The sequence below is a fragment of the Melitaea cinxia genome, chromosome 1 (genome assembly GCF_905220565.1).
Source record: "Melitaea cinxia chromosome 1, ilMelCinx1.1, whole genome shotgun sequence".
NCBI classification, from domain to species: domain Eukaryota; kingdom Metazoa; phylum Arthropoda; class Insecta; order Lepidoptera; family Nymphalidae; genus Melitaea; species Melitaea cinxia.
In genome coordinates, this window is record NC_059394.1 from 12,834,908 (window position 1) to 12,849,433 (window position 14,526).

At 35.6% G+C, this 14,526-nt stretch overlaps 2 protein-coding genes across 2 annotated transcripts in view; one reads left to right on the plus strand and one right to left on the minus strand.

Moving 5' to 3' along the window:
- Positions 1-1,120, plus strand: part of LOC123653883 (adenylyl cyclase-associated protein 1) — a 28,794-nt gene extending 27,674 nt beyond the window's left edge. The window contains exon 11 of the mRNA XM_045589863.1: positions 213-1,120. Within this exon, the coding sequence (XP_045445819.1) occupies positions 213-299 (87 nt within the window). The 3' untranslated portion in view covers positions 300-1,120. The remainder of the gene's footprint in view (positions 1-212) is intronic.
- Positions 1,121-1,264: 144 nt separating this feature from the next.
- The window catches only part of LOC123657103, a 44,649-nt gene continuing 31,387 nt past the window's right edge, over positions 1,265-14,526 (minus strand). Inside the window, exons 2-12 of the mRNA XM_045592692.1 lie at positions 13,801-13,972; positions 12,919-13,153; positions 8,739-11,479; positions 8,453-8,659; positions 8,208-8,375; positions 7,857-7,992; positions 6,758-6,964; positions 6,122-6,289; positions 5,342-5,625; positions 4,914-5,083; positions 1,265-1,990 (exon numbers count right to left, since the gene is read on the minus strand). Coding sequence (XP_045448648.1) covers positions 1,604-1,990; positions 4,914-5,083; positions 5,342-5,625; positions 6,122-6,289; positions 6,758-6,964; positions 7,857-7,992; positions 8,208-8,375; positions 8,453-8,659; positions 8,739-11,479; positions 12,919-13,153; positions 13,801-13,972 — 4,875 coding nt within the window. The 3' untranslated portion in view covers positions 1,265-1,603. The remainder of the gene's footprint in view (positions 1,991-4,913; positions 5,084-5,341; positions 5,626-6,121; positions 6,290-6,757; positions 6,965-7,856; positions 7,993-8,207; positions 8,376-8,452; positions 8,660-8,738; positions 11,480-12,918; positions 13,154-13,800; positions 13,973-14,526) is intronic.

Here is a 14,526-nt window from a genome sequence, read left to right on the forward strand (position 1 = left end):
CCCCTAATCTCATTTTTTTTTACAGTAACAACGGAACTAAACCAATTGTGTTTTTAATAGACTAAAAAACAATGACTTTAATGATTAGTTACCAAATTAGTAAGCTATAGTTTATACATTATCTAAAAGTAATATAGGCTGTAAAATATGACGTCACGAGTCAGAAACGTGAACAAAGTGTAGAGTATTACATGCTTGTCTATTTGTTCCAGACGGAGCACCCTATTCCCGAACAGTTCAAAACGGTCCTGAACAAACCCTCCGGGCTCATCACGACGCCCGTCGAGAACAAAGGCTAAACCGTTGGCCGCTGTACTGTTTGGTGCCGGGTACTCGCTGTACTTTATTTTATTCTCCAGAACACCGTATAATACCGTCTTATCGGGCGAGTCTTTCAATATGCAACATACTTACGTATTACGTATACTTTGCACGGATTAAATTTATTCGTTCCTATATATTCTTTTACCTTATAATTGAGGCGATTCACCCACACTTCGACCGAAATGCACAAAATTTCTTCTTATATAAAATAATGTAAAGCCGAGTACACCCGGAGAACCCCGATCAGTCTAATTTATAATTCGTAAATAATTTGATGCTCACTTTCTCAATCCTAGACGTATATGACATAAATCAAATATGACGTAGAAATAACTATAATTCGAGTATTTACTGGCCTTTATGTGAATATTAAGATGTTCCTCGCTTATTCGTGTTTTTATATTTGTTCAGTCATCGGACAGCCGGAGTACTGCTTGGTACGGAACGTAGCGTTAGATTAATTAAGGAGTGTGAATGTCTCGATTTTGTATTAGGTATTTTGCATTATTAATTCGACTATTTGTAATTGAATAGTGATTATAAAACCCCGGAATACGTCGGTCGTCGGAGCTTTCTCTAAGATTACTTTCGAAGTAACTGTTGTAATGACGATTAATTTTATGTGATCTTTCGAGATATTTTATAAAAGGACATCTGCTACATTTTTTTATTTGATAATAATATTGTAATAATTAATAATTGTATTAATGGAAGTATTATAATATGAAACCTTTGTTAATCAGTATCTGTGTTTCGTAATTATTGTGACTACTCTAATAAGAATTGTAATTATTTATTATGCTATTCTTATTTTGAAGATATTTTAATTTATTTGTGGAAAGATTAAAATAATTTTTAAGTGTAAGAGTTTTTATTATACCTTTTAATTACCTCTTCGTCGACACCTAGTGAATAGTATGGCAAGGAAATAATAAGCAAATTATTTTATATTTAATTTTATTTATGGTCTACATCGTCCATTTGAAATGATACAATTCAAACGGAAAAGGTTGTCCATATTTTTGAATAAATAGTTTAAAGTAAACAGAACAAAAGATCGGGCATATAAAAATATTATAGCTATATATACAAATACCCACAATGTATGGCATAAATAGATAATATTTTTTAATTAAAAAAGAATTACATTTTCAGAAATTGAGATTCCTATGTAAAATTACACATAACGTACCTTAAATTCTACTTATAAAGTATCAGTCGAGATTGAATAATTGTAATCTATAATTACTGGCTTACATTGAATATATACAGTACTGACTCAATCTGGATTTAATCTACTCGAATTTGACGATCTCTTACTGCAGTTCCATTCGTCGCTTCCGTCGGAACATTCCAGAAAACCGTTACAAACACTCGACGCCGGCAAACATTCGCCGAGAGGGCATCTAAAGCCCCTACACGAATCGTACGTTTTATGAATGGCTCGTTTATTCTCCGCCGCTTCTAAATCCGAGTAGAAATCTTCGTTAGAGTATTGTTCATCGCTCGACGGTATTGTTTCGTTTTTCTCAGGCGTGAAAGTGGATATAACGCTGTCTATCCATTCTATGTAGTTGGAGACTTTCGTGTAGACGCCTGGACGGTTGGCTCGCGCGCATCCATAGCCGTTACTTGTAACCCCATGAATGTACCACCGACCTGCCTCCTGTTAAAATGTAAATTTATCCAGAATCATATATGGTTACTAATATTAATATGTAAATTTTGTGGATGTGTGTGCTGAATACAAATTGTATACAATAATTGGATATTGATATTTTTTTGTTTGTATTTCATTTGCGAATTGTACAAAAAATACAAATTTTTAACCGACTTCAAAAATGCCGCCGTCATTGAGGGTGTGCTCGAAATGTTAAAATTGTAGCACACCTTATTTGTAGGAATAAATTGCAATTTAATGTAAGGAAAAAACTTGAAGTAAAAAAAAAAATACTAATAATAACATAGGTTAAGTGTATATTGTAAGTAGGCCATAAGTGTACATATACGTTAACTAGACAATAAGTGTACATATATTATAGATAGCAAGTAAGTGTATATATAAACATAGATAATAATAATAATAATTATAATAGTGACAACAATAATCAAAGTAAGGCGCAATATAATTCTATGTCTTTTTGCATGTAAGATATCAATTAAGTTTAGCATAATTTTGGTCGGTGGACTCACGTCTGCATTAGAGATACTAAGACAGAATAATTAGTTCTCTTAATGTAAGCTGCAGTAGTGTAACAAGTAAACGATCAGTAATAAAACTAAAAATCGGAATAACAAAAGCATGGGCACTTTAAGCCTGTGGACATCTCTATTTATAAAAAAAAAAAAAAAAAAAAAAAAACTGACTTCAAAAAAAGGAGGAGATTACTCAATTCGACCGTATATGTATATGTATTTTTTATGTATGTTCCGGGAAACTCAGTCGTTTATGAACCGATTTTGATAAGTCTTTTTTTTTGTCGGAAAGGAGACATCCCTAGTTTGGTATCATGATAAGAAAACCAGGATCTGTTGATGGGATCCCAGAGAAATCGAGGGAAACTCTCGAAAATCCGCGTAACTTTTTACTGGGTGTACCGATTTTGATGATTTTTAATTTCAATCATCAATCGAAAGCCGATGTTTATCATGTGGTCACATTTAAATTTCATCGAGATCTGATTACAACTTTTGGAGTAATCTTTGATAATGCGTATTTACTTGACTATTTTTTCGTCTACCTACGTTGTGTTACTTGTCGATATAATTGAAGTCGGTTTTTCTTCGTTTGCCTGCAAACAATTATTTTCTAAAAATTTGTTTGCTTATACTTCAAATTTCATAATTACAGATCGAATGTTCGCTTTGTTACGGCGGCAATGGTAGTTATATTTATGTGCATCTTATCAACTATATTTTATTTGAATTACATTCAGTTGGATTAATTTAACAAAAAAAAAAAAAAAAAAAAAAAATTGTAAGAGGTTAAATACGATGTACTAAATTTATATGTTTAACGTTAAATTTTTATGAATTAACTTTTTTACTAATATATCGCAAATATTTGTTTTGGCGTTTAAGAAATTGCATTTAACTTATTGCAAATGTGTTTACTTGCACTGAATTGTACGCTAAAGCATAGTATTGATTTATTTTGCTGTTCCGAAATTTACCAGGTCATTACGAACACGTCAGCTTCGCGATTTCAATTAATTTGCTAATATAACAACAAGCGGAGCGGATGTTCAACTGCACAATTGATTTCGGCCCAATTGTCGATTGAAGTAACGAACTAGATAGTAAATTACGTAGATTGCTTTCCAATCACACAAAAAGCGACGCTGTATAACGCAGTGTTCGACAAAGCGCTTTTCATCAACGACACTGTCGAACATTGTTGTACACTGTTCGACACTTGAAAAAGTCGCGTTTGACAGTGTTTTACCCAATACTACCAACAACAAAAAAACGAGTGTCTTTTCGACACGATTGAATTAAAACTTACTTAACGTAACTCTCTCTCTTTCTATCTTCACTAAGTTTTACTTCAAAAAGAAAAGAATTTTTCTCTCTGCCTATGATTTTTAATTATTCGTAACGTTATAAATAACATTGAGAAATAAATGATTTGAAGCAATAATTATTATAAATAACCTCTGAATAAATTAACGTTATTTAATTAGTATTGTTATTACATAATTAAGTTTTAAATTTCGTTACAGTCATTGAATTATCAATTCGATAAAACGTCTGCTGAGAATAAATATATTCAGTTCGACTACTTATTGGTTGTATTTGATTAATTCAATAATATTTCTCTTATGGTTAGTAGAAATAATTATTATTAATGAAAATTATTATGATAATAAAATCATGATTTATTTTCCTGCGAATTGTGAAAGCACTAAAACTTATTGAAAGACTGTTTGTGAATTCAATAAATATTGATTAACACCGATAAAAATGAACACTAGTGTTGTTTTCAGATACTACACTTCCATTCATTTATTCATTCAATTTAATGGCTTCCCATTTAACGTTCTTAAACATGTTAATGTCAATATTTGGCAGTGTTGCATAGTGTAACTCAGCGACTCTGTAAGTAAATGGAAAGCAACAGGTATCATGAAATTTTGAAACGAAAGCATTACTACGAACATTTTGTACTTGGTTAGTATCAAAAACTCTTATAATTTTTTTTTTCCAATGTGAATATGTTATTTGTTTAAACTGATAATAAAGGTAAGTAAATAAAAAAGAAATTAGCTATTCCGTGATGATATATATGTAAGGATTTTTTATATGACTAGGTTAGTAAACAAGCGTACAGCATACCTGACGGTAAGCGATTACGGTAGTCTACGAAGTCCTGCAATAACAGAAACGCTTTTCCGATCCTATCCCCGACCCTCCTAATATGACTTATCTACTGACCGATGGACATAATACTATTTGAGATAAGTATTATTTAGCTCTGATTTGCTGTATCTAAGGCTGAGGTATTTTCCCAGTCGGACTGATCCAGCTTTTGAGCAGGATATTATCTGCTGTGCCCTACCTCAAAATACATGACATATAAACAATAATACCTGACACATGAGCGGTCCCCCCGAGTCCCCGAGGCAGGCGTCCCGTCCGCCGCGCTCGTAGCCGGCGCAGAACATGTCGTCCGTGACGCGGTACAGCGGCAGTAGTCGCGTGCGGCGCCGGCACTCCGCCGTCGAGATGACTGGAAGCTCTACCTCCTGCAAGGTATCCGCTGGAAAACGAACACGGCGTTTTAGAAAATTTCTCTTAAAGCTAGAAGATTTGTACTTTTCTATAACCATCGATCATGAGATGAAGTTTGAAACGAATTTAGCACATTAATTTGCAGCGGCGTTTTCTGTTGGATCATCTCATCTTTTTCTACTGTAAATGATTATGTCACCAAATTACTTATAAGAATGAATAAGGGAAAACTCCATGCCGATCAAAAAAACTACAACAAATGAGATTACATTCAGACTAAGCTTACGGAAGACGCGTTCGTGTTCGTAAAGCTGCCCCCAGCCCACGACGGTGCAGTGGCGGCCGGCGGGCGGGGGCGCGCGCGGCCGCGGCAGGCAGGCGGGGCGCAGGCGCGCGTGCAGCGTCAGCGGGTCCACCCGCAGCAGCGCCACGTCGTTGCGGAAGCCGCGCGGCGCGTACCGCGGGTGCAGCACGACCTGCCGCACGCGCGCCGCGCGCTCCCACGGCCCGCGCGGCCACGCGCCGCGCCGCAGCGCGCCCAGCCGGGCCACCCAGTGCGCGTCGGTAGCTCTGACGAACACATTTTTATTCGTATTATTTGCTCATTAATCTTTCATACTTATTAATCTGTGAATCTTACGTTATAAAATAGAAACAAGAATTGTTGTAAATGCAAGTTATGTATATAAAAGATAAAAATAAGATAAAAAGTGTAAATAAAAATATTATGCTCAAACCCCAATCATTTTCCCGTGTTAAAAAAAAATGGAATAAGAAACAAAATTAGAAATTAGGACTAGCGTAGATGGGACCAGTGTATGAATGTGGAAGAATGAAAGAAAGAAAATTAGTATGCAGGATGAACGTGCGAGAAGAATAAATGCGAGAACTGGTATGAACGAGTAGCTTAAGTAAGGACTCCGATCCCCATGTCGGAGGTGTAGATTCAAAAAAAAAATGTATTAATCTATCCACAAAAATTGAAAATCAAACAAAGATATATGAAGACTGATAATTTTGTACACAAAGAAAAAAGTAATAATAGAAACCGCAAAGGTATACGTACTGGTAAAAACAGTGGCTGGCGGAAAGTAGCCACTGCGCGGAGACGAGCGTAGCGCCGCACTGGAAGTCGCCGTCGCGGTAGAGCGCCGCCTGCCAGGGCCAGGCGCCGGCCGCCGCGCCGCCGCCGCCCACCACCCTGCCCCACCGCACGCGCTCGTGAGTTACAGCCCTAACCAACACAACGCTACCGATGCCCATACAACGCACCTCGCCATATACAATAACATTTCTCTAATCTAAAGCAAACGCGAGGTACTCTGAACATTGACGTTATGTAGATTTTAACATGGTATTTTACAAAGAAAATTTAACAAAATATAGTCTTTAACAGGTGGTATCGTAAAAAAGTAAATTAATAATTTTAATATTATTTTCTAATGTTTACGCGAATTTCACTCACTATAATGAAACAAATTATTCGGATTTTATCGCGCTTTACTAAGTTTTTTAGATACCCGACGTTTCGGATACTTTACAACAAAAAAAGTTGGGCATCGAAAAAACTTAATAAACCGCGATAAAATCCGAAAAAGTTGTTCATTACAATAATTTCAAAATAATTATTACAATAAAATTAAATAATGACTTTTAATGATAAGAAATTATTTACTTCAGCATGGTCAACCAATGCCAATACCTGGGTTGTTGAGCATCGGCGTGCGGTCGTATGCCGCATTCCAAGTCCTTGCAACGCACCCGCAGGGCGCGGTGGCGCGCGCACGAGGAGCGCTTGAACGTGAGCCGCGTGTCGGCCGCGCGGGCGTGCGCGTTGTGCTGCACCTCCCAGTATCCTATGGTACTGGCCTTGCGTCCCTCTCGTGCCTCGCGAGTCCAGGGTGAATCGCTGAAGTCCAATACATATTATTCTTAGCATGTTTCAAATACATTGAATTAGAAAAAGGGAGAACTTCCTCGCCTTTCTTTCAGATAACAGACCACTGACATTCATCCACTGTTATTAACCCCCTTAATCCCCACCCTCTTTATAACTTCATCATGATCATCATCATTTCAGCCTATTACAGTCCACTGCTGGACATAGGCCTCCACAAGTTCTCGCCAAAAATGGCATGAACTCATGTGTGTTGCCCATAGTCACCACGCTGGGCAGGTGGGTTGATGACCGCAGGGCTGGCTTTGTCGCACCGAAGACGCTGCTGCTCGTCTTCGGTCTGTGTATTTCAAAGCCAGCAGTGTAGCTCTGTGGCTACGGCATTAAAGAATATAGCCACCAATCTCTTCCCTTGGGTGTCTTAAGAGGCGACTAAAAATTATACGAAATGAAAAATACTATGAAATATACACTTTGTATACAGTTAATTTAGACACACAACAATAATCATTATATCTATAACTAGCTGTGCCCGCGACGTCGTCTGCGTGAAATTTAACAAAAATATTATTGTTCAGTTCGCAGAGTTATAAAATAAATAAATTTATAAAATAAAAGTACCCTAAGTTACTCCGTTCTAGGTCAGCTATCTGCCAGTGAAAGTCCCTTCAAAATCGGTCCAGCTGTTTCAGAGATTAGCCGGAACAAACAGACAGACAGACAGAGTGACAAAAAATTTATAAAATGTCATTTTGGTATATGTATCGTGTATACATCCATATGCATTTTGTAAAAAGCGGTTATTTTGATATTACACACAGACACTCTAATTTTATTTGTTTTATTGTAGATATGTGACTTATAATTATAAATTATTTACTGTTTTTTTTTTAAATTAACTTACTGAAAAGTCATAGCTCGACAAACGGCTCTACCTAAATCAGGGAGCTTAAGCGAACTGTGTGCTTGTGCAACAACGTCATTGAAGTTCTCAACACATAATCTACCCCAAACACCACGCTTACGCACCATTACAAACCCTGAAAATTGTACAAAACAAAACATAAGTTATATTTAAAACATTGTATATATTATGTATGTAGTATTATATATTGTATATTGTAATATATGTAATATTACTGTCTTTTTATTTTTACTAAAAATTATGGATCTTTTGTCATTCGACTGATAAATATTTTTATTTTATTTATTTATTATTTATTTAATAAAATTAAAAAATATCAATGATTGTTACCTTCTTCGTTATAAGGAATCACCTCATTGTCTTCTATGTCATCACCTAAAGCGACACAACTTTTTTCATCATCACCTAGTGGACAATCCGGTGTTCCATCACAAACCTTTGTCAGTTGTATACATTGACGTGCATTAGAACATACAAATTGACCTTTTCCACACCATTCTGCACAAATAACATAAGTATTAGGACTCTGTTGTCAGTTTATAATATTATTAATGTATGATACGGTAACTACATACCACATTCATTTTCGTCAGAGTAGTCCCAGCAGTCAACAAAACCGTCGCAAATTTTTGACTGCGAAAATTCAGCTCGTAAGTAATCTGCACAAGAACAAGCTCGCTCGTCTTCACCTCCAGGACAATCCAGTAATTTGTTGCAACGTGATGTTGAAGGTATGCAAGCTCCACTACTACATAAAAATGATGTTGCGTTGTTACATTCCTCTGAAAAATAAACATTACCATTATATAAAATATTGGTCTTTACGATAAACGATTGCTACTTCGTCAATAATATTCTTACCGATGTCGTTTACTTCTTTAACGATATCCTTAATTTTTTGGGGAACGCTGTAGTTTTTTTCTAGTTTACCTAAATTATTTTCACCTTGTTTCGAAGATTGTAAATCTAATTTGTTGTATGTTTTGGTCAGTATCTTAAAACCAGCTGAATTTAAAGCGTAGCTTGATGGAATTGCTTTAGTTGAAATGATTCCTCCAGGAGCTCGAAATAAACTATTATTGTTGAAATCTGAAATGGTTGCTAAATTTGCAAGTTGCTTTAATTTATCAGCTGTTAACGAACCGGTTTGGTTTAATGGTATATCTAGTACGACGTCTGGTCCTAAAGCCAATTCATAAGCAGGTAGAGGTTGTGTTTTATTTGCTTGTTTCGTACTTACGCTTCCTGAAACATGATATGATACTCTATACGTTCCTTGTGGTATGGCAGATGCATTAGTACTTTCCAAAACAGTCTGTATAAAGTTACTACTACTAGGATATAAATTAGCATGAGATTTAGGGAGTCGATTTCCACTTGAATGACTCCCTCCTGCTTCTGGCGTTCTTAAAGATGCAATCATATCAGCTACATTGTCGACTTTGTCATTATATATAAGTGTCGATGTTGTTACGATTTCTGACGCTTCTGGTACATTTTCAGATAAATCGTGTACAACGTCGTCGACATTTTCATATTCCACTAGTGTATCCGTTTTTTCTCGTGTATCTAAAAAACTTCGCTTTTCTTCTTTTATTTCTTGTGGTTCAATTTTTGGCCGAGGTCGTAGTGGCCGATTTACACCTAAGTTAGATTTTGCTGGCATCAAAGTTATTATTCTAGCGGTAGTAGTTTCAAGCTCTTCATCTGAAACGACTTCTACATATCCCGTCATTTCATTTGGTAGATGACGATGTTCATCTTCGATATTATATTCTTCAGTACTTTTTATAGTCGATAGTTGGGTTGTGGATTCGTTTTGTTTTTCCGGCGTATTTTGTGAGTATCGTTTTATGATATCTGTTAAATTACGCAAAATAGCAAGTTTACTTGGAAATCTAGGAGTTGTATTGGGTGAAATAGCATCATTTTTTGTTATTATCGCTTGTAGTGTGTCATTATAGTATTTTTGAGGAGAGGAATTTTTACTCGTTGTACCATTACTGTTAGTGGATGTATTAACTAATTCCCAAGTGTGATGTGGTAAACTAGTTGAGGGTATAATCGATACCTTATTATTAGGGCGTTTTGTAAAATTTTCTTTACTATGATCCTTTGTTTTATTTGTAAGAGGAATATTTGTCATGGTGTCATTTATAGGAAGATTAGTAGTGGTTATAATTTCATTTATTGTAGCACTCGAAGTAATTGTTGTTGTAAGCTTTGAAGAAACATTAGACGTATTTTGTTTTTTAAGGATTGACATACCCTCTATAGATACCTTTTCTGTGCTATTATCATATTGGTCTGACTGTACGACATTAATCGTTACAGAAGTTTTTTTATCTTTTGGTGGCCTAATGATAGGCTTTCCGTCATCGTCATTGGTACTCTGATTAGTTTCTGGTATTTCTACAACACTGCTTATCTTGTCAACAGGCAGTGGGTGTGGTTTTGGGAAACTTGAACCGAGAGTTTCCATGTCTTTAAATGGTGGTATAAAAGCAGGAAGAGTAAAACTGGTATAAACGGGACTAGGCATATAAACTTCACCGCCTAAATGAGGATCCATATTATATAATCCTGAAGGTCTACGTGTAGTTTTATCTCTTTGTTTTGCTGGAAGTATCGGGCTTAAGATACTTTCCAATAGAGATGTATCTTCAACAACTTCTGCCACCCCAATCCTGTCATTTGCTCCTTGTTCAGTTACATCTTCCTCAGGCAATACATGCTGTTTGCTAGTTGTTTCATAATATGGTCTAGTTATAGGTCGCCATGGTTCATTATCAATTACATGTGGAACTGTGAATAATGTATCAATTTTTGGCAAATCTTTACCATGATTTTCATTTGTAAGAAGATCAAATAAAATTTGTGATACATTTTTTGTAGTAGTTGCTACTGTAGTCGTCGAAGTTGTTGTGATTTTTGTCGATATGGTTGATTTCACTGTGGTTGGCGTAGAAATTATAGATTTACGTGTGGTTATTTCCTGTTGTTTATTACCTTTTTCTTCAGTCTTTGGTTTAATGTTTAACGTAGATTTAATCGTAATTGGTCGAATTCTAGGTGTGGTAGCTAACCCTTTTTTTGTACTTGTATTTTGAAATGGTGTTGATTTTGTCGTTAAAGATTTAGTAGTTGTTGTTGTTCTCGAAGTTGAAAAACTTTTATTTACCTTTTCTTCATTTCGTGATGGATTTGCGCTATGTTTATTTTCCGTTATATCCGCTTCTGTTTTAGTTATTTGAAAGGACCCTTGAACTACTGGTATATTCTCAGTGTCTATGTCAGGTTCATCTGGGTCATTGTTTTTGGATGACTGATTTGGTTTAATAGTAGTTTTGCGTACAACACCGATTCGGCTTTGTAAAGTTTTGTCTTTTGTATTTTGAGGTATTTGAGACTTAACATTATTAGTAGCCATGCTTTCATTTAATGCTTCTTTTACATATTGCTCTGAATGATATGTATGTTCTAAATCTCTTTTTATTACTATACTTGAAGTATCTACTTTTATTTGCCCAAAGGCTGGATGCTTTGAGAGCAAGTCTTGAATTAATATATTTTTCAATGATTCTTCTATATTTGTTACCGAGCTGTAAACACGAAAACATTTTAAATTATTACCGTTATAAAATTCAAGTATAAAAGATACATCACATCATCACAGCAGCCTTTCGCAGTCCACTACTGGACATAGCCAAAAATGGCGTGAACTCATGTGTTTTGCCCATAGTCAACACGCTGGGCAGGCGGGTTATTGACCGTAGGGCTGGCTTTATCGCACCGTAGACGCTGCTGCCCGTCTTCGGCCTGCGTATTTCAAAGCCAGCAGTTTGATGGTTGGCTTTATAAGTTCCAAGGTGGTAATGGAACTGTGTTATCCCTTAGTCGCCTCTTACGAAACCCACGGGAAGAGAGGGGGTGGCTATATTCTTTGATACCGTAACCATAATAATATAAAAGATATATGAAGCGTGAATTTTCAATTTTTAATTTTGATAAAACTTCTTTATTGAATTGTAATTACAATACACGAAAGAAAAGTTTGTATTTGTCAATGGGCAGTAGAATGTTTAAGGATATAGTAGTTAATAGTAGGTATATTGAAAAAATAATTATTTTTAATAGAATTTCTTGCGATTTTTTTCTAACAAAAATAAATGAAGTTAAAAAGTTGTGTTACTGTATATTACTGTGTAGTGTTACTTTGTTTAAATTTCAATTTGAAAGCTAAACAAATATTTAGCCTAACTAGTTTGTAGAGGTTTTCCCTTAAATTTTTTCTTTTAAAGTTGTAATATATGTGAAATGAAAAATTGTGTAAAAATATTATAACGGTGTATTTGTATATTTACGTTTACGTTTAAAATATTTGGACAAAGGTTGTTTTTTCTATATTTTAAATTTTATCGTTTGTTATGTTGTACATTTATATTGGTTCAAATGATATTTGAGAAAACGTCTTCGATAGACTAAAATAAGACTAAATTAATAATTTCGAAAGACTAATAAATTGTTTTCTAATAGCAATAGATGGCGCTAGTTTGTTTACCATTTTGATATTATATTTTAATCTTTTTCTTATTTACTGAATTTTTTGTCCAATTACAATAAAATATAGCCTATAGCACTCCTGAATAGTGTAGCTTTCTGTTAGTGAAAAAATTTTCATGATCGGATCAGTATTTGCGAAGATTACCCCCTACATACAAACAAAGTTATAAACTTTACCTCTCTATAATATTAGTATAGACTAGTTGTTAATTTGTCAATTCTACTCTCTTGTCTATTCTTTGTTAATTCTATTACTATTCGACGTTAGTTTATGTTCCAAAATATACATTTCTTTTAAAAAAGACAATCTTCTCTTACAGGTTATCTATGTTTTTTTTTTTTTTTTAATTTAATCTATATTGATAATTCAAATTATAGGTCATTATCAAATATTGGTTCTAAGATACACGCGTATTAAGTACCAATACATTATTCTGTCAAGTTGGCCTTATTGTTAGAGACAAACCAAAACAAGTACCTCGGTATTTTTCTTCTATCAAGATAGAGTCTGAAGTGGACATCGAGCCGTCGATCACCGAAGCCAGTTACAATCGCTCCAGCAAAAGCTTGTCTCAATGCTGACGGTCCGGCGTATACTTGTCGCAAGGAAGCACCGTACCGTCGAGCTCGCTCGCGCCAAGCTGGGCTCCCCGGCGCTCCTCCGTACACATCTCCACGCGTGACACGCAACGTGCCCTCGAAAGTCATTATTGCTAAAAAGAATTAAATATAATTAGAATAATATATCAAATACAACTGTACTATATTAATTTGAAATAATAGTAAGTTACAAACTCTATTATCATTTTACTAGCAATACTCGTGCGAATAATTCGCACTAAATAAGTATAATATCATCGTCATATATATAATTTTAATAATTAATTTACAAAAACAAAAGCGATAATAATGTTTTTAGTTGTGAATGCCGGTAGAGCAAGCAATTATCTATAAAATGATATATAATTTATGTGGAGTAATTGTGAGGTTTTTTTCTAAAAGGGGAGTCAAACACATTAAATCTTAGAGTGTAATATATATGATGATTCGTTCATACAAATAATGTAACCAATAAATTATTAAGCTATTAGTGTATTGTGACACGTCGATGTACATTAGCACGTCGTTCCGTTTGTCAGTGAATAAGTAACACTTAGGTATACTCGTAATAATCTCCTAATGTCGCCTAAACTGCCGTATGGTGTTGCATTTATTAACACGTTGCTCTTTTGATAACACGTTGCCTTTGATTTGTTTTGTTAGTTTGAAAAGGCTTTTATGAAAAGGATTCATAGAAAAAATAGTTCTTACGAGTATACGCTCGTTAACTCTTTTAACGCTGTATCATTTTAAAACTTACGTTCCCCATTATCCGGGCGTAGGGCACCCATATAGAAAGCGAGCGCGGCGACTGCGAGCACTGCGACAGCAGCGAACAACGCTCCGCCAACCAGAGCTGCTGAGCAGAGCCCTCCGCTGCGCCCACTGCTCGTCGTCCGGGCGTAACCGCTTCCCGCAAATCGATATTCGCTCTAGAAATTAATTAAGAAATGTGTTAAAACATACAAATATTACAAACGCGAAAGTGTGTGAGTATTTTTAAATAAAAGGCGCCGCGTTGGCGCAACGGTCACAGCCGTGGATTGTACCTGTTGCGCTGGCGGTTGCGGGTTCGATCCCTGCACATGACAAACATTTGTATTGGCCATACAGGTGTTTGCCGTGGTCTGGCTGCTTGTGCAGTCCTTGTGGGTCTCCCCACCGTGCCTTGGAGAGCACGTTAAGCTGTCGGTCCCGGTTGTTATCATGTACACCTGATAGCGATCGTTACTCATAGTAGTAGTAGCGTATAGTAGGATCAGCGTGGTGGATTAAGCTTTGATCCTTCTCCTACATGGGGAAAGAAGCCTATGCCCAGTAGTGGGATGTTACAGGCTGAAGCGTAAATTTTAAAATAAAATACTTCAATCAAACTGTAGTAGTTTGGAGATAAGTTATAATCGACCTATTCGCCAAAATCATCAAGTTAATTTATTTATTTGTAACTAAATCCTGTTTATAATTATACCAAATCTGATTCACAAAG